This window comes from Scatophagus argus, chromosome 21, assembly GCF_020382885.2.
Source record: "Scatophagus argus isolate fScaArg1 chromosome 21, fScaArg1.pri, whole genome shotgun sequence".
NCBI lineage: Eukaryota > Metazoa > Chordata > Actinopteri > Scatophagidae > Scatophagus > Scatophagus argus.
In genome coordinates this window covers 13,791,016-13,810,839 of record NC_058513.1, presented here as the reverse complement: position 1 = coordinate 13,810,839, position 19,824 = coordinate 13,791,016, and the positions used below count along the sequence as shown (strand labels likewise).

General features: G+C 43.0%; 2 protein-coding genes across 8 annotated transcripts in view; one reads left to right on the top strand and one right to left on the bottom strand.

Annotated features, from left to right (window-relative positions):
• The window catches only part of LOC124052214 (C-terminal-binding protein 2), an 86,120-nt gene extending 80,658 nt beyond the window's left edge, over positions 1-5,462 (top strand). For 3 of the 6 annotated variants that reach the window (XM_046376185.1, XM_046376188.1, XM_046376189.1), the window contains 3 exons: positions 990-1,117; positions 1,630-1,747; positions 3,604-5,462. In XM_046376185.1, coding sequence (XP_046232141.1) covers positions 990-1,117; positions 1,630-1,747; positions 3,604-3,784 — 427 coding nt within the window. In that variant the 3' untranslated portion in view covers positions 3,785-5,462. Of the gene's footprint in view, positions 1-989; positions 1,118-1,629; positions 1,748-2,045; positions 2,094-2,173; positions 2,249-3,603 lie in introns of all 6 variants that reach the window. The other 3 variants (XR_006841967.1, XM_046376187.1, XM_046376190.1) reach the window with 3 other exon arrangements.
• An 861-nt stretch (positions 5,463-6,323) lies between these two features.
• On the bottom strand, positions 6,324-19,767 carry zranb1a (zinc finger, RAN-binding domain containing 1a). Of its 2 annotated transcripts, none has more exons than XM_046376183.1 (10): positions 19,449-19,767; positions 18,124-18,964; positions 14,286-14,473; positions 13,073-13,226; positions 12,052-12,123; positions 11,326-11,524; positions 10,457-10,577; positions 8,804-8,933; positions 7,732-7,961; positions 6,324-7,332 (listed from the first exon to the last, which is right to left on the bottom strand). In XM_046376183.1, the coding sequence occupies exons 2-10, from the start codon at positions 18,953-18,955 to the stop codon at positions 7,117-7,119; spliced, it is 2,142 nt and encodes a 713-aa protein (XP_046232139.1). In that variant the 5' UTR covers positions 18,956-18,964; positions 19,449-19,767; the 3' UTR covers positions 6,324-7,116. The 2 variants fall into 2 exon arrangements, with proteins under 2 accessions (XP_046232139.1, XP_046232138.1); XM_046376182.1 differs by having other exon boundaries at positions 18,124-18,993; positions 19,449-19,766.
• Positions 19,768-19,824: the final 57 nt, after the last annotated feature.

Sequence of the window (19,824 nt, the reverse complement as noted above, 5' to 3'; positions counted from 1 at the left end):
ACTAGAGGGCAGACAACTTGACACCCCCCCCCCCACACACACACCCCAGTTTTCCACAGTTTTAAGAACCGTGTTCCCCATCTCAGGGGGTAAGTGGTGTTGATGTGTTGTTCACGCATCAGGAGCAGTTAGAAAGGTTTGGAGGCTGCTTGTTTCTCACCGGCTGACTGGCTTATTTGAGACTGAAACTCGGCCCAGTGGAGCTGGAACTCATGCTCCACTGACCCCATATGTCAGCAGGGGAGTGTTTCATAACTCCGACCCTCCATCCCACAAGACACGACACTGATTCAGGGCGCTGCTGAGGCGCAACACAACCAGGCAAGGTGTTACAAGTATGGAGGGAGGGAGAGGAGGAGAGGAAGTTGGAGCTGGCCTGTTTTTCAGCCACAGAGATGAAAGAAAGCAAGTTTTGGAAAGGGAGGAAGAAGGTTGTGGCGTGTGTGAATATGACAGGATGTGGCATTTTCTTCCAGACAATTGTCATGCAAATTGTTTTGAAAGAAACTGAATGGCAATTAAGTTGATGCACATGAAATGGCTTTTTGATTACCTCAGTAATAAATAACATTCGCCATATTTGATACTCTGGCACAAAGAAATGCCCATGGCGGTATTTTAATGCAGCAACTTGCACTTGGGCTCCATGGGCCAATAATATCTCCGTTTCAGATCATTCAGTGTCACTGTTCAGCTGTAACATGTAACAGCTGTTGATGTGTTCACGCTAAAACACACACTTATTTGACAACATTACTCTCTTCACCACTTGACGTTGCTCGCGTCATGTGCCATCATGTGAGCACATAAAGCTTAAAGATCCCCTCCAGACATGGAAAACTTCCAATTATATAGCTGCAAACTCTTACAGTTATTTTCTCAAATCATTTCAAATATTTAAATGCAGGATACAAAATGTCTCTCTTCACAGTAAAGTCAGTACATGTGCACTTTATTTTTTTTTCCTTCCCCTCCCCCGTGTGTTGTAGTTTTACTCAGGGCCCGCTGAAAGACGCTCCAAACGTGATCTGCACACCACACACAGCCTGGTACAGCGAGCAGGCCTCTCTGGAGATGAGGGAGGCAGCCGCCACCGAGATCCGGAGAGCCATCACCGGTACGCACAAATTTAATATCATTCTAACATCTGACAAAAAAACCTTAAATCCTTTTCCGACCTTCCACTGCTTCATAGCTGGGCTCATTATCCACACACACACACACACACACACACACACACACACACACACACCCCCCCCTCAGCCCCAGTCTACTATGTGACCTGTTGCACGTCTTTCTTTCCCAGATGTCACATTTCCACTTCAATAGGCCCTGGGCCAGCCGTTATTAAATCTGGACCTCTTAATAGATGTCATCATTAGCCCCCCGACGCAGAACAGAGCAGAGTGGAGCCCAGGGGCTGGCCCACCACAAAACATCCAGATTGTTAAATGATCTTAATTTGCATTTGTGTATCCAAGCCTGCTCCGTTTGTCAGTCCGAACTCATTAACACTTTGGCGTCCTCTGGTCACTCGTCCCCCGTAACAAGTTATGGCCTTTTAGAGTGTGTGATTTATGCCATTGTGCGTCAGTGCTTTGAACTGTGTGTGTGTGTCTCATATGACAGGCCGTATCCCAGACAGCCTAAGAAACTGCGTCAACAAGGAGTTCTTCGTCACCACGGCACCCTGGGCAGTAATGGATCAACCAGGCGTCCACCCTGAGCTCAATGGCGCCGCCTACAGGTAGGGACTGAACATGCAGGTTCAGGCAAGCTCAGCTCAAATATTGTTAAAAGCCTACCCTGCATTTTTATGTATTTTTTGAAGGATTGTCTTTTAGTGTTAGTAAAAATTAAATATTTATACATGTATTCTATACCCATGTAGGTGCTATAGTTTTAACACATTTCCTTATTTTGTTTCGTTGGAGTTGTTACTGTCCCAGCTACTTTTCTTTCTTGCTGCATTGATGAGGAAATCCTAAAAATACCATGTTTATGTGCTTTTTTTTCTCCCAAATGAAATCACTCCTCTGCTGTAGATCCTAGTCCCATGACTGACTAACTGACTCCCCTGTAGTATTAGAAAGGTAACTCTCTGCCCACTATGTCCCCCTGCGGGCTCTTCTTGATCTCAGCATGTCCACCTCCATGTGCTTCTTTCACGCAGCCAAGTGAACCAAACTCTCCCGGCCGTAGCAACCGGCGGCCTCCAAGACAAAATTAATGCCTAGATCAGGAGCAGGTAAATACAACCATCCGGGCTAACAGCCTCTTGTCTGAAGGTCCAGGATAAGACCCTCTCTCCTGAGCTCACCCGATGTATGTCCCAGCCCACCCTCCAATACTCACCTGTTTGAGTAGTGGGGGGTACAGAATAGAGATAGATGGCAGCGAATGTGGGGTTTTGAGTGTCCCGATAAGCATGACATAAAGCCATTCAGATGCAGTTTCATGGATGGAGTCATGCTTCATGGTTTCCTCCTTATGGAGTTTTGGGGGGAGTTCTGTTGAGTAAATGTGTCTGAACTGTACTGTCCTTTTTCCCCTCTCTGGTTGAATGGTGTTATTGTATACAGAGCACCTGAGGCAGTCACGGTGGGAATTTTATTCCTGAACTACTTTTGCATTACCTCTCTATAGTTTTTTTTTTCTTTTTTTCCCCCTCTGATCCATAGGAACGATGGCTGTCCAGTCTAGTTTAGCCTTTTTCTATTTTCTTATGGATCAGAAACTTACTCAAAACTTAGTGTGAGGAATTGCAAAAGTGGTTTCTCACCTTGATGCTCCGGGGGCTCAGTATCACTCTGCTCTTTCATCCCGCTTTTTGCCACAATATTGTTAAATAGTGGCTCTTTTTGATAGTTACAGGAACTAAATCTGTCCCTTTTTGTGCATTTCTGCTTGTGCTTTGTCTCCATCTCCAAAACCATAAAGATCAGGCAAATTCTAATTATAATTGATGACATTTTTTGCAGTTACTTATTTGTCGAGATGGGTAATGGTAAGCTATAAAGGCAGCTGGGGAAATATGTATTGTTGATACTAGGGAGAATTGTCCCTTTAAAGACTTACCTGAAAAAGTTCCCGTGGCAGAAAAAGAGCCAGTAGTATCACTAGATGTCAGCTTCGTCCGAGAATCCTGTCTTTCATGGTGTTGGGAATGTGGGCCAGTCAATCTGTGACTTCACTTACACTCCACTCTGGGGGGTCACCCTGTCTGCAACACACACAATACTAGTATAAAAACAAAACTTGATATTTCTTTGGATATCATGGCATAAAGAAAAAAAATCCCTCTTTTACTTCTGTTTTTATGTCTTTAATTAACAACCTGCACGCGGTGCTGCAACAGAAAAGGTCAAAAGGTCACTGAATACCAACACATTTATAATAATGTTTATATCTTAGCGGGCTTGGGTCAGAAATCTGATCGTAGCTCTGTTTTTTTTTTTTCTTTCTTTTCTTTTTCACACCTTTGGTGCTTTCAATACTATCAGATGTGGCTATCATATCTTTATAAATGTGATATTGTAACAGTATCTATATATTGGTTATTTTTTACAACCTTATTTACCTCTGATTTTACCCTTTCTACAGATACCCACCGGGTGTAGTTGGAGTGGCTCCAGGCGGCATTCCAGGGGCGTTAGAGGGCATGGTGCCAGGTGGGGTGCCCATCGCCCACTCCCTGCCCTCTGGTACACACCCCTCCCAGGCCCCATCGCCCAACCAGCCCTCCAAACACGGCGAGACCAGAGAGCACCTCACCGAGCAATAGCAGCAGAAGGGATACAAACAGTAACATCTCATCCGACCCGTCGACACTCAGAACCAACCAATCACAAAGCAACTAACCAACTGGGACCAAGAGACAGTGAAACAACACAAGTGGCTGCCTGTTAAATCAGTCAGCGACTGGGAACAAAAGAAGTGTTCCGGGGGAATTTGTACTTTTAATGTTTTAGTTTTTACTCTCTGTCTCTTCGGGCTCAATACCGACTCTACTCTTTGATGATTTTTTTTTTTGTTTGTTTGTTTGTTTTTCTTCGGGACATGCCTATGATTGTGGACACAGAGTCCAGTGTTTTTAGCGCTCCGGGATAAACCAATGAGACTCTGTCCCGCCCCCTCCCCCCTCCCCCCTTTACACCTCAGAGCTCATGTGAAATGTAGGCCCACATCTCAACACACCTATGGGCGAACAAGCGAAAAAAAACTTTGGCATCATGTGCTACTGGACCTTAACCCCCCTCACCCACCAGAACCACACCCACCCAACCAACTTCATCCCTGATCCTCCCCACCCTCCTTATGTAATTAATGTGTGTTGTTTAGGCCCCTCATTACACCTCAGAAGAGAATTATTAATTTTTTTTTTCCTTTTGATCTTTAGTGTGAATGACTAAGAATGAATTATTGACTTATATATATTTATCATTCGTCAAATAAAAAGGAAAAGATTGCTCATCAGTTATAGTAATCTAGAGTGGGTTTTAACCCTTTCCTGGCAATAATACATACAGTATGACGGCTGTCACAGTTGCAGTTACGGGATCTCACCACTTGATGGCACTTCTACACAGTGTGAGGGATTTCCACCGCGACACTAAACAAAACATTCACTTCACATTCGATTGTAGCAGAATTTTGAAAATATATGGATTTACAGAGAGCAGCCATCAAAGTACTGAACTTTTCTTCAAAGCTGTTAAGAGATGGAGATGTGTCAGTGTGACTGAGAGCTGTGAAGAAGAAACACTTTTTATAATCCTCAAAAAAAAGAAATAATGAAGTTGGTGCGGTCGCATCCGATTCCTCTGTTGACAAACGGACATTTCTGATGACAGCCAACAGACGGCCGATCTCATCTTTGTGGCAGCAGCGCACATATTGTGACCACCTCTCTGCATCCTCGCTTGTATGAACACGTTTCACACTAAAGACAGGAAAGGGTTAAATCAAACTTCATTTCTTAATGACTCAGGAAAACACTTTTTTGAAGATAGTTTATTCCCAGAATTTTGTCTTTGAGAAAAAAAGATAAGACTAAACTGGTTAGTCTGGATATTTTCTCTCCTCCCTCGTCCTCTCCATTGTGGTATTTTTATATACAAGGCGCATCCCACGTTTTTGGTGTTACAGAGTTTTGAAGAGTCTTGTTAGATTTGTATTGCCTAGTTAAATGTTCCTATAACCATAGTCCTATGTGATCCATCCTCTCTCTTCTCTCCTTCTTATATTTTCTTTGTTCTATTGAAGGCCAGGTTCTTTGGGGCATCCTGTACTCTGTAAGAGCAATAGCAGAAACTCCTACTTAGTGTCCCAACAATAGCAGAAGAGGCAGCCAGCAGTATGTTTTTGTTTTTAGTGTGAGTATTTGTATTTGTTTCTTGTACAAGGTGAACATTTAGCATTCAGTGCAGTTCAAATAAAAGATACGATTCGATACGAGAACACATTTTGTCCTGTATGTTGTGTTAGCAGAGCGGTGTGTTCGTTTTCTGATTAGATACATTCCTTTACTGTAATCTTACACTATCTGCATCACCCTTACAGTTTTATATTTTAAACACAAAGGGTCGCCTAAGTGTAACAAATCCTGATAAAAAAAGAAAATGAAATGCAACATGTGACAGCAATAATCCACAATAATAAGCCCCACTGAAACTAAAGATTCAACACCAACAAAATGCAGGCTCTCAGAGGTTAAAGATAAATAACTAACAGCGTAGTAAGATCACATCGTTTGTTGTCCGTGAAAAGAAAAAACAACTTCACCCTTAGTGAATAAGGAACATTTTGTTTCTCAGACTTTGACTCTACAAGGGGGAAAAAAAGAAAATCTAGCAAGTGATCTGGAGGTTCTCGTGTCATGCTTCACGGCACATCCCTTCTCTACTGCAGGGACACTACTGAACATTGCATATTGGTTAAAACACAGAGCAACTCAGTGCTGTTTTGAATCACTGCAGGCTCCTAAGAGGGTGACGGCAGGAATACAAATGTGGAATTTTGGCCTGATCCTTCTGAAAAATCGCTTTTCTAACAGGCCTCTGCTTCGCACTTCAGACGCTTCGATCCTGCAGTGATATGGGCTTTATTTAGATGGTGTGAGCATGATTGACTGTGTCCCTTTAGTGTTGTAATTAACTGTTGAATAGGCAAAATTTTAAAAAGATTCCCATCCACCATGTTTTGTAGTTGAAAATTAAACCACCATTTAATTATTTTTAAGTCAAAACGCAAAACAGTTTGTGGTGTTACTGATCCAAACATCACAAGAATGAGAAAATAAATACAGCTGGCAACAAAGAGGATGCAAGTGAGTCAAATTTAATGTTAATGCACTCTATAGAAAGAGGCAGAGTGTTTGGTTTTCTCTTTTCCCCACCAGCGTCACCACCACCCACTCTGAACATGACAATGAGCTACTAAATCACACGTAAAAATGTCAGTAAACTTGAACGTCCATTTTCCCCTCCTGCCCTCACAGAATGTAGGAATAATCTGTGCAAAATAAAATACTTCAAGATTGAATGGAACACAGACTAAACAGGGCCTCGGCGCACTAACTCTCCTAAACAAATAAATAAATCCATTATCAGAACGGGGGTTCGCAGAGGGATCAGCAATCAGGAAAACAGGTGCTCTTTAAATTTTAACACACTCACACACACGCACACACACACGCAGAGATTGGCATCCTTAGTTTTAAAGCAAAATTTCTGTCAGGCAATTCTATAAATGAAATTTCCCCTCGAGTGCAGCTTCAAGATTTCCTTAAATAGAGTATATTTTCCTATGTGTCCTAGAATTTCCCTCAGATTGAGATAATTACTTTGATAACAAATAAGGAGAAATCTGGGCAGAGGAAGGCAAACTAAGTGGACTTGATGTGCTTTCATAGGAGCAGTAACCAGGATTCTGTAAATTGGTGCTGTTTTTTTTTTTGTTTTACTATCACAGAGCTCACACAATACATGCATAATTACAAGTTAAAGATTTACATTTTGGAGAAAGGAAAAAAAGAAATGTAGATATTCAGGTTCTCTCCCAGAACCTACAGTGTCCAGTCATTTTTAGAGCTCTTTCTTCATTACCTCCCCTCGCTCACTCGTCTTCGTCCTCCTCTTCCTCGCCGTCAGACAGAGAGGCACAGGGGCGGATCTGGCGGTATCTGTCCAACCACTTTTCCACCATCTGGGTGACCAGGGGGTGGTTGCGGCGGCGGGAGCTCTTCTGCATGGCTGCCAGCATGCCTCCTTCTGTCACACAGCAGTCCAGCCATTCCCTCAGCAGCTTCTCCTGCTGCTCCTCGTTGCCCATCTGAGTCACAGACATAAACACACAAGTCACGTCTAAGGGGCGAAACTACTGGGGGACGCAGCTGGGTGTCACAAACATCCACTTCACGACTGCTGGAAGCCATTTGTGGTAATTTAACACCATAACCTGAGCATGATGCTCATTGTTTTGTTATCTTTTTAAACCAAAACAATACACATTTTTTATAGAAGGAGCATGCTGGTTTAAAATGATTTTGATCCATTTTTTATGTCCCCAAGTGTGCTGTGTCTTCTCCTGCAAGACACTGACTACTGCATGTACAGCTAACACAACTGAGAAAACATAAAAAGTTTTTTATTTCAACATTTAACTAAAACAGATAAATTCCCCTCCCCTTTGTTCGCTGCTCTAGCGGTACATCCCATTATCAATCCCTACCTCTTGTGCAGACAGGAAGTGAATGTGCAGCAGCTTCCTCTCACTGTCCACCAGTGGCAAGAAAGTGACCGTGACGTCGTCGTCAGTATTGAGGTTGGCGCCCGCACCACGATTGTCGTAACCGTCGTTCTCCATGGCCACCAGGGCCGAGAAGTGACCCCGCGTGTAGCCCAGGGCGATGGGGCTCTTCCAGCAGAAACTCTGCTCCCATAACAGAGGCAAATACACACCTAAACCACACACAAAGCAAGTCAGACCAGCTGAGAGCTACTGTGTGACAAAACACTGGAGTCACCTGGGAGGAACAGGCCCTGCAGCTGTGCACTCAAAATACAGCATGTGAATATCAGTCAGGGCCAAAGCAGCAACTACAATCAGACCTGACATCAGAAGTGATTCAGCCAAGTGGAAACAACTGGATCTTTGTGAGCAGAGGGCCCAGACCTGCTTCCTGCTGCCAACAGATACTACCAATCACCAGACACTCAACATGCAATGTAAACACTAAAGCTTGTAGTCTGGTTATGATAATCAGCCAGACTGCACCCTGATTTGCATGGATATGGACTGAGTCATCAGCGCTTATTAGTACAACAGACCTATTGAGGTACTGATAATATGCTCCCTCTAGTTTTGATAAAAAGCTCCAACTTGTTTCTGCCAAATTATACAAGAGGCTATGAACAAGACTCATGCCTGTAGGTGTAGCGATTGAATTGAAAGGCAAACTCCCTGATGAAATTGATGGCTTTTAGAAATACAGACAGCAAGTTAGCAAAGTAATTTAAAGGGTCAGTTCATGCTGAATTACAAAGAAAGGGACTTCAAGTGGTATCTGACCAAGCAGAAAGTTTTGGTTTGATTTGAGCACAGCACGTGTCAACAGTGTTAATGGAGAGTATTTCTTCAGCACAAAGTAGTTCCGATGTTGTCACTGAGGTTTGTGAACAGCAAATAAAACCAATATGAATGCTTAATATGGAAGGTTAAAGAGAAAACCTGTATTTATGTAAAAGTGTAATTTGTGTAAAAGTTCTCCCATCAATGACCATTAAAATCTTTGCTGCCTCACCTTGAAAACGAGTGTATCCTAACGTTTCCCCACGGAAACTTTTGTAGTATTTCACTCCGTAGACTATGATTGGTCTGCGAAGAATGTGTGCGAGAACAAAAATGTGGGTCTGCTCCAGGCTGGCCCCAGGCTGAGAGGAGGAAAATGAGAGGAACAAAAAAAAAAACAACATGTCATACAGTAGCTGTAATCATATACACTTCCCCCAATTGTACACTGAATATTAATACAATTAAAAATAGCAACCAGGGCTGAGAAAGCCAAGTCCTGTGACCATACTGTAAAACAGACCTCCACACTGTGAACCTGCAACTCTGCAGCTCTGAGTACCCCTGCATGCCACCACCTCACTCATCATCCACTGTACCATCTGAACAGGCAGAAAACACGCTGCTTTTAAATATACTACAGCTACAGTGACATCTCATGTTCAGCTTCAAAGTCATCCACACTTAATAGATGGGATATTATGAGACTGATCTTATCCTTCGCATCGCATCCCTCCATGACTGACAAAGCCTCGGACAAGGTTATCACATGGAAGCTTTTTTGCTGCGTTTGTTTATACTGCTGGTGGAGTGGCTCACCGAGCTAAATGCCCGTAATCCCAAGGTCACATGTTGGGAAGGAGCGCTGCTTCAGCAAGCATCCCAGCCAAGCAGATGAGCTGTCGGTCAATCTACAACTCCATGTTGTGGGGGGAGGGGCTCTATAATAACTGCTTGTCCTCCCTGTCACACACAATCCACCTTCCAGAGTGCTACTTTTCCGACCGTCTCCTACTCAGTTCAGGCATGAAAGATAACGAGCGATAATCCAAAAGCAGAGCCAGAACCTACTGGTTATGAAATTGCATTCACGATTTTGCGAATTTGTGCGTGCGTTAGCAGCAAAGGATCTGTGCAGTTATGACTTGGGGTCCACATTTAGGCTTCTACTTCACAGCGAGAATTAACACTTATAGTGGATGCGTATTTAAGAAGCTCATACAGTTCAAACACGTCTCTCTCTGTGGGGGCTGCATGTTTCAGAGCACACTGACCTTGCAGGTCTGTCCAGTCCATTCAATGACATTTCAAGAATATAAGAGGACATAAGACATAAGAAATGTTTGGGATTTTGTTTGTCTCATGCTCCGCTAGCACACGCACAATCACATGACACACATGCCAACTACAGAGGTATGTAATGCAAATAGGTACTGAATGTCAGCCAAGTTATTCCACTGATGAAACAATGTAAACAATTCAAGTATAAGAAAAACAGAGAGACAATCAGTTTCAAATACACTCAGCATGTGTCTTCATGCCAAAATTAGTCACGCAATGTGTGAGATACACTCAATGTAAAATAAACTTTGCTTGTTTATGAGGAAAAAGTTCAAAACCAACATGCTGTGTTTCTCCTCAAAATCAAAAAAGGAGACAAAACAAAGTTTGTTCCTTTTGTGCAACAGATGAATCGAGTCAGTTTTATTTATATAACCAAATCAGGCAGAACTCATCTCAGGGAACTTTTCATGAAGAGCAAGCCCACACTGTACTCTTTATAATATTATCACACGCCGCACCATATTGGCCCATGGTCTGCCTTTCAATTAATGGTGAACTAGAGGAAGGAAGTGAGTTAAAACAGGAGGAAATCCACAATTACCTGGCTGGCCAAAGACAGGATGAAAGCCCAGTCCTCCTGCCACTGCTCCTCTCTCAGGGAGAAATGCAAACCGAAACTCTGCGAGTACCACGACTCCCACTCCTTCCAGCGTGTGTAAAACCTAAAAAAAGAAAAAAAAAATTAATAATTTTTTTTTGAATAAAATTTCAGACTTCTGTCATCTTGCCTACATAACAGTTGTTCATTTAGATGTGCAACAATGATTTTTCAAGTAGTGCATGGAAAAAGAGAATTTAGATAACTCATGCAGAGTTTAAAGAAACCGAGTTGCGCATAAACAAAATCATCCACTCAACTACTGCAAAATGTAATAAAAGGAGAGCATGTTTTTCTTGTCTTTACTAAGTAATCAGACCGCTGGTATTTGACTGTGTGAGGGAAGTATGTAAATATCCTGTGCTTCTACACTGAGCCTCCAATTCAAATGATCAAAACCACCAAGCTGCCAGCAGACTGGCTGCAGACAACCAGGTAAAGCTCCTTTACACCATTACTCACAACATGCATATTTAGCACACAGGAAAGCCAAAAAGACAGCAACCATATGTTTACTGACACACACACACACACACACACACAGCTGTAACTTGAGTGTATAGCTTCCGTTAACTGTGCTGTGCAATAGTCCACCTTCTCTTCCCTTTTCTCTCTCTCTTTCTTTCTGTGCATGTGTGTATATGTCATTCACATTAGAATGAACTGGTCAGAAGCGTCCAAGTGTGTCAAATTGCTTCAAGGTTCAAAAACCTTAGGGCAATTTGAATACTACATTACAGTATTTCAAATTATAAAGATGTTTCCTGAATGTGAGTGACCATAGGGACTCTGTGTTGTACTGGGTGTCTCACCAGTGGGAGCAGTCGTGCAGGCTGTCATGGAGGGTCTTGCGGAGAACGGAGTCCTTGTCGTAGATGCCCCAGGTGGCCTGCAGAACAGAGTCCAACAGACAGTCTCCGGCTGTGCGGTTCCACAAGGCATACAGACGACTGTCCAGGCGTGTGCCCAGCTCCAGAGACCAGTTGATGACAGGAGATTCCTCTTCCAACTCTATACAAAGACAAAATGCACGAGTGTGGAGTGAAGACAACTGTTGCAGGTAGTCCTAATATTATTAAAACACATATTTACTGCTTCTTCGGCCACTTTCTATGTGTAAAACCAAAAACCCAGAGCAGTTCTCCCTAGTAACCCAGTTTATGGGTGCTTAAATAGGTCACAAGACTCCTCTGATAGAATCTGCACGACACACATGTATGTTCACAAGCATTCACATGCACACACATACACACAGTGTAGTCCTGGGAGTGTGTCACTGGTTAAGTTAAGGGACGGAAACCAGTCAGTTCAGTTAATTTTAATTAAGACAGGGTACAGATGATGAAGCAGGAGGTGGAGAGCTGGCTGGAAGAACACAAAAGCAGATGTTGGTTTTCAGACCCGAGTCAGAGTCATAGATGATGAATCACAGGTAACAAAAACCCTTCGATGTCTTAACACAGGTGACGAGACTTAAATGAATCATAGGTAGGTAAACTTTGAGTTTCGGCATATGAACATGAATACATCTTGGGTACCTTTCTGCACATCTCGATCCAAAATTTCATCAAACAGCTTCTCTTGGACAGCAGGCGGCAAGTCCTCTATATCTGTAAAGACACATGGGAAATATATTATGTTTTCATGCACATTATAACATGTTAACAATGTTACACAATACTGAGGGCAATAGCAACGCTGCAGTAATGACACACATGGGGGATGGTCTTTGCCATTCCATTCACTGGCTGACATTTTGTCAATGGCACACTGTAGAACACAAGCTCTGTACAGCATGTTGTTTTCAGTGTGTATTGAACTGTGCACAAACAAAGCCAGAACACTGGTGGCTATTCTCTGGCTCAATAGTGAATGGCACTGGCTTTGTCTGACAGAGAGAGACACAGAAACAAAAGGGAGAGCGTCCTGCAGCTGGCCTCGGGCCACTTTCAGTCTGCAAAGAAATACTTGACATAGCACAAAAAAAAAGAAAGAAAGAAAAAAAATTCAAATCTATCTTTGAAGCCTGCATAATCTTCCATCCCAGCAGCACTGGCTGCTCTGAATCAGAATACAACTGGTAGCTCTGAAAAGGCAAAGTGCATGTCATTTCAGTGAAGACATTACGCCACAGGGGCGGGACGCTGAGCTGCTCTTTCTCTGAGCAATGCTGCCCAACAAGGCTGGCTGTCATTCCTCCAATTCTCCAGTGAGGGGTAAAAATATTCAAGATCATTAACTGAAATGCTGTACATTTTTACTGCTTAGGAGTGAATACTCTAGATACCATTACATTTTTCGACCATTCTACCGTGCAGACTACAATCTAAATGTCAATCTCCAACTAAGGACCTCAAAAAAGACACATTTTAAGACAGTTTTTCAGGTACATGTTCTGGAATTCGAGGTGTTTTATTGAGGCTACAGAAAAAAGAATTCTGCCAGTGAAAGCCAATGAAGCTAAAGTTATTTCTGGATAAACAGAGAAGGTCTTAAATTACATATGTGAAAGGAAATCCAATAAGGGAAGTGATGGGATCATCATGATATTGCAGGTACCTGCAGGCAGGGTGAAGGTGACCAGGTCGGTAAGGAAGTAACAGGCAAAGTCTCCTTTGCGCTGATGTAGCGAGGCGGCGATCTCCCTGCGGATCTGCTCCGTCAGCTCGGGACACACCATAGAGGGGATGCACTTAGCTGCCTGCTGACTCACCTAAAAGAAAATCATTAATTATGTTTCAGCTTGAAAGAGAGAGAGGTTTCAAACAAAGGACACAAGAAAGTTCCATAACTAGTGATCTGTTTCAGAACGCAGCAGCTTATCAGTGCACTGAACAGTGTCCACGGTGTCGAAAGCTTCATGCAGATTTATTTAATTTAAACAGTGATTATTAGAGTAATGTGGGGTAACCGTTTCAGTGCAGGTGAACTGGTAGACAGCATGACAGCTGCAATCATGTCCATAGAGTCAAAGTGTTAGAAGGGATTTTAGTCTGATCAACAAATCTAAATGTCCAGACACTGCGGTCTCTATAAATAAATATTACCTTAATGAACCTTCAGTTTTAGAGTGATATTGATTCAAAATATGGCCAGGTTGTAGTGCTGACAAAAATGGCCTAAATAATGCAGATAAAAACTAAGTTAAAATGTCGTACATGTTGCATGTTGCAGGCCACCTTTCTCTCCCAGCCTCAGTCACTTCTTTAACAGTGCAGCCCATTGTGCTTTTCCTAATCGCTGCTTGCCCTCCCTGCAAACCACATCAGCTCTGTGGCATCACGTCCATTAGGAGCCAGTGACAGGACTGCAGCCAGGCTAATCCTCCACCTAATCCTCAAAGTGCACTTCTGTTGTAATTATAGGCATTACAGGCATCTGCTATATATCGTCCATTCTGACATGGATGACCAAAAGAACAACAGAACAGAATCAAAATTACATAAACACTTCTGATTCTTACATTGTCTTGCGTGATATGACTACTTGTCTGCATAACTCACGCAAAGAAAGTCACAAGATTATGGATAGTTGCCTTTTGCTTTTTATGGGACTCAATAACCTTCAAACAAATCTTCTTCGAGAAAAATATACAATCTCTCTCCACTATTAATTCTGCTGCTTGGTTTATTTGTGTTCATAAATATATATGCAGAGAGGGACAACCTGTCATATAAACTCAGATTTTTAGGTCCACGCTTACTCAAAGAAGACAGTGTAGTTTTATTTCAGGATGGGAGGTGAAGAGAAACTAATCTGTGGGGGCATTTACCTCTGTGAGCAGGATGGCTAGCATGTCCTGCCTCTGGAAGCGGATGGCAAGGTGGACCAGGGTGAAGCCAACATCAAACGCAGAGGACCGATTGAGGAGCTGCACCTCATCAGCGGTGAGCTGCCGGGCGATGTCCCCGCCAGACGACTTGTAGGCTTCTACCGCCGCCAGGTCTCCCTCCACCACGCCTGGAGCCCGAGGAGGAAGGAAGAGGAAGGAAGGTCAGAAAGTGGGACACAAATGTTGCCAATGAAACTTAAAAGTGGATCAGCACCTCAATACACAGCTGCTTTTTCACGAATTCATGCACACAGCTGTTGAAGTTAGATGAAGGTGTCACACATCTACATTGTTTGCAATCTATGTTTAAAGGAAGAAGGAAAAGAGCTGTTCAGACAAAAAATAATTCACATCTATCACTTTTCATGTCAACTGCAAGCATACAAACTCATAATTTCAAACATAATTTCAACAAAAACTCAAAATCAGAACCTGCGTGTGAGCAGTGTGCATTGCAGAGCTGTTGTATTAGGCTCTATCAGTTCAAGCTAGAGTACTGCATGTGAATCTACTCTGCCAAACACTCATTGTCACAACTCACATTGTCTGTTCAAACACATCTGCAAAGAAAATAAATTAATGTAGAAAGACATGGGAATCCTTTTAAAACAGGCCTAATCTTTCTGAATGGATTAAACCGACTTTTGGAGCAGCTCCAACCCTGTGTCCTTGCTGGTAATAGAAGCAACATGTAACAGACAGCACCCCATGTTCACTACAGAAATATCCATCAAACTGTGCTAACAGATCATACTGTTCCCAGTCACAACCAATTATTATTAAAATCTGAGATTCATTTACATGACAAATTCAACGAGAGGAAAAGAGCTCAACACAAAGAGTTCATAGCGAGCACAGCTCTCCAGCTCCTGACGTCAGTCCACAACAGAGATGGCCTTAAAGGTAGCCACCAGCTAACCCAGTGAGAACAGTTACCACACTGTCAGGCTACTACATAGCAGTGTAGCTTGTAATGTAGAGCTGTCAGAGAACTGTGTCAAACAGAGGACAATCTGTGCAGATTAGTGTCCTCCCCCTCTTTTGGACCAAGTCGTTCCAACATCTGCTATGAGTGAAATGAGCAGCAGCTAGGTAGCGCACCGAATGCTGAAGCACTGGCTAATATTAATAGACTTCCTTATGCGAGTGTGTTCTCTCAAGGACAGTTACCTTGAGAGAACCTGTACTGGAAAATGCCAAGAATGGCTGGTCTCCTGTTACACATGCTGCGCGAACACAGGCCCATAAATAGATGGCGAACGATTTTGGCTGCAGTCTAGCTATTGCCATGCTGGACACCTCATTTAAAAAGTAAATAATACGGTGACCTGTTTTACAGCATATGAATATCAGTTTGCTTAGTTCAGGTCAAAGTTGCCATGATAAAAACACTACTCCTTCACATAACATTCCACTCTTCATGTGTAAAGCACCTCAACATTAATGCATCAAAACACACTGGTGAAATGAAAAAGATTCTTTCAGCTAGTGTTGTTTTTCCCTACACCCAGTCCTTTGTTACCCAAGCACCTGGCACCTTGGCTGGTGAAGCAGCAACAGCACACAGCGTGTTCTTCCTAAAAGAGTGTTCATGGCATGGCACAATGGAAATGGTGGGAGCTTCCTGATAGCCTAATGGTTAAGGCATTACCACATAACAACAATGTCCACATTTCAATTCAATAAACCTGAATACTGAACCCTCTCTTTGCTAAGTTTTCAAACTAAACACAACAGCATACCCTGAAGATTAGTACTAGCATATAAAACTAACATGCCAAAATGTTTTTTCCATTTACATCAACACCTATAACATGATAGCTTTCTTGACCCCTCAGGGCAGGACCACAATTGCTTAATGTAATCTGACATGGAGGCAACTGGACAGATGTTAAGGTTGTGGTTTTTTTTAACTAATCCAATAGATGAAATTACAAAAATTACAGGACAGAAAGTGTAAATAATATTTTTGACCAATATTTTTTTGTAGTGATAGATTGTTTTTAGCCAATCAGATAAACATTCAGCAGATCAACATGATAATCTCCATTCCTGAAGGCAGAGCTACTTATAACAGTTTTTCTAGAATCACACCAATCACATAAACTGTTCAGACCATCACCCTGAGCAACATCCAAGTATAAGCATAACATGTCCAAAAAGAAAAATATTATTGCAAAGACTCAGCAGTCTTAAGTTTGTCACTAAAACAGTATTACACAAACAGACTCTGCTTCCTTTGGGGGGAAAGCAGAATCAATGGGATCATCTGATTTTGGCCCAAATACAGAACACTGAACAAACAGTAGAGCAAAGTGTGATCAAGTTGTGAGAGCAGAGGAAGTGCTTGGCTTGGCCGTTAATGTGCAGCTCAATTCAGGCACTTCCTCCACTGAAAAGTCCTTTGAAGAGCCCAACCGTAACACAAGCAACATAAGTGAGAAAGTTCAGTTGACATGGTATGAACAAATGCACAGCACTCAACAGAAAGGAAACACACTGTGACATAAGAGTAATGTTTTCTGTTTTCTATTCCACAGCAACAACAAGGTGCAGAGGGCAAACAGTGCTTAAGTCAGGAGGACGCTGATCATGTGCTGCCTTCGTGCTTTTTGTTTTTTTCCTTTTTTTCTTGTTGACTGGTGTTCAATTCTTGTCAAGGCTATTTTTGTCTCCTGGAGGCCCCCGGTCAGCACATAAGCACCACTGTTTACAGGGTGTGTTGACAGTGAGCCAGGAGAGTCACCAGTCCACGGACTTCGCTCTCACGGCGCTGCCCAGACGGCCCATTCATCCCCACCGGCTGGGAAGCACTCACACCCTCTCAGTTTCTCAAAGACACTCTCAGTGGCACAGCAAGAGCAGCTCTGGGTTCTGTGATGAGCTGGAGCAAATCACTACTGACCATTCAGATACACGTCTAGTATGCAGCCATTCAGCAGAATTTGTGCTTTGTCGATCGGAGGTATCATCCCTCTACAGCTGATATTTTCCACCAAAAAGCACTACCTTGTAAAATTAAACTCTTCTCACAGAGCTTGCCAAGCTCATGTTTTGTATAAATCCTGTTGTACTATAATGTGTGCAGTCTAAACAATGGGACACGTTGCCAATCATAAATGAAACACCAAGCGGATCACACTACTACGCAGCCTGACCTTTGCAGGGTGAGGCACCATCTGTACTGGAACAACATAAAACTAAGCGGAAACTACATATTTTGCCATTGGGATAAAAACAAAATGTTGAGTCTTACTTTGTCATCACTGAGCATGACGTCACGGAAGGAAACAAGAAGCTGGTGTAACAATAGAAGTAAAAAAAAAAACAAAAAAAAAAACAATGGGACAAGTGTATGGATTCTTAGTACCAGTAAAACTAATCAGGCAATATACTGAGAAAAATGAGGGTGAAGGTGCTGACACACATAATCAGAGTACTATGAATACTTTATATATACACATCAAGAAAAGAGTATAAAAATGTAAGCTATTATTTTCAATATTGAGAAAATAGCAAATTAGGGGGAAAATGTCACAAGTTCCTAGAGCCCAAAATGATGCCCTTAAATCACTTTTTGTCCAACCCAAAGTCCAAAAACCAAAAACACGTAGAGTTCTCAAAGATATAAAACAGAGAAAAAGAGCAAATCCTCACACTTGAGCAACAGGAATAAGACGTTTCGCAATTTCCCTACAAAAAGGTTTAATCGATTTTGATTCATTTGTCTGTCTTGTCTGATCATAAGAATGACATGTAATTACATATAAGAACTTACCAGCACATGCATTGAGGAACAGCCAGTCTGTTTTCCTCATCCGGTTTCTAATCTGCTTTAGCTTCTTGAAGTCGACCTCTTGCTCCTCTTTGCTGCTCATGGCTCCAGCTGCGAGCTCTATCCTCTGGAAGTCCATTTTGACAATATCTTCCCTCTTGGGCATAGGAGGGGACCTCCTTTGGCCCTGACCCCCACTGCAGCTGCCCCTCCACCGAGCCCTGTCCTGCTCATTGATCATAGGTGTTGGCTCCGCGGACTCGGCCAGCTCTATGGCTTCCTGGTTGTTGGGCTTGGGGTGGTCGCACACCACACACTTTGTAGTTTTGGGCCAGTTCTGGTAGGTGCAAGCTGTGCATGCCCAGTGCTGTTGATGGGTGTTGAGTCTGTTTCTGTCATTGTACTCCTCACAGGTATCTACAGGAGAATGAAGAGCATGACGGCAGCCTGCATTAGAGCCTGAAGTCTGGGGGGAGTCAGTGGGGCTGCTGGTCCTCGGGCGCTGACACAGGCACTGTGTGCAGCGAATGGCACGGGGCCAGTTCAGGTATGTGCATATCTGACAGGACCACTTGTTGGCAATCTCCGCCATGCTGGCTGACCTGACTCTTGGCCTAGCACTGGAGTCAGGACAGATGAGGAGGCTACTGCCACTCTCAGTTCTGGGAGGGTCCCACTCCAGACTGGGATCCAGATCGGGGCTGTTCTTGTAAGGTTCCTCTGTGATGATGGGACCTCTTGACCTCTGTGCACGGCACATAGTGCACTTGATTGCAGATGGCCAGTTCTCATAGGTGCAGTAGTCACAGACCCACTTTATCCTCTGTTCCGTCATAGTGGATCCCTTTGGGTGGTCAAACCGTGGTTATAACTCTGGTTAGATGTAAGGCACAGAAACAACATTGTGAATCACTTTTAAAGTCAATAAATATGGTGAGATAAAATACATAAATCAACTCAAAAGTTTTCAGAGCGTGCATTCCTTCAGTATGTAAACTAACTTATATCTCGTCGGACATCTTCAGTGACACTGGCAGTCTGAGATTTTGAGATTATAACACTGAAATTGCAGACCGGCAGTTCATTATCCTAGCAGTATGTATGGAGCGTAATTAACAGTCTGGGTTTGATTCACATGACGACCGGCTTTATGGCGTTACTGTGTAATAATGTTTCAGTGTTTAGTGTTAGCATGCTAGCTGGCAAGCTAACCAGCTAGCATACATGGCTAGCGCCAATTTCAACAGCTGACGATCGTTTAATAGGACGTACAATGATGGAACATGTCATTATAGAGAACAAATGAAGAAAACATGTTCAACTCTTACCGTTTTGTGGCTGCGCTCGTTTCTCAAGTGCTGCTGAAAACCACAACAAACCCTTCTTGTACAGTCCTCCCCCTGCTCTGTCAAACCTTTCCCAATCCGAGTTATTTCGATCCCTTTGGTCTCTCACATGTTTACCTTCCTGGGCACATTAACCTCTCGCAGAATAAATCACACCTGGGCAAAGCCTCTGTAGTCCCTGAATCATGGTATAAATCCGCGACACTCCGTGGTTTACATTTCTTCGGTGTTGTTTAATGGCGGCGACAGCGAGACAAATGAGTAGCAGAGCCAAAATAAACGCTTGCTTGCCTTCGTCACCAATCATCTGGTTTAAAGCTCAATGCGATTGGACAAAAAGGAAGTGCCGGTGTTGCCT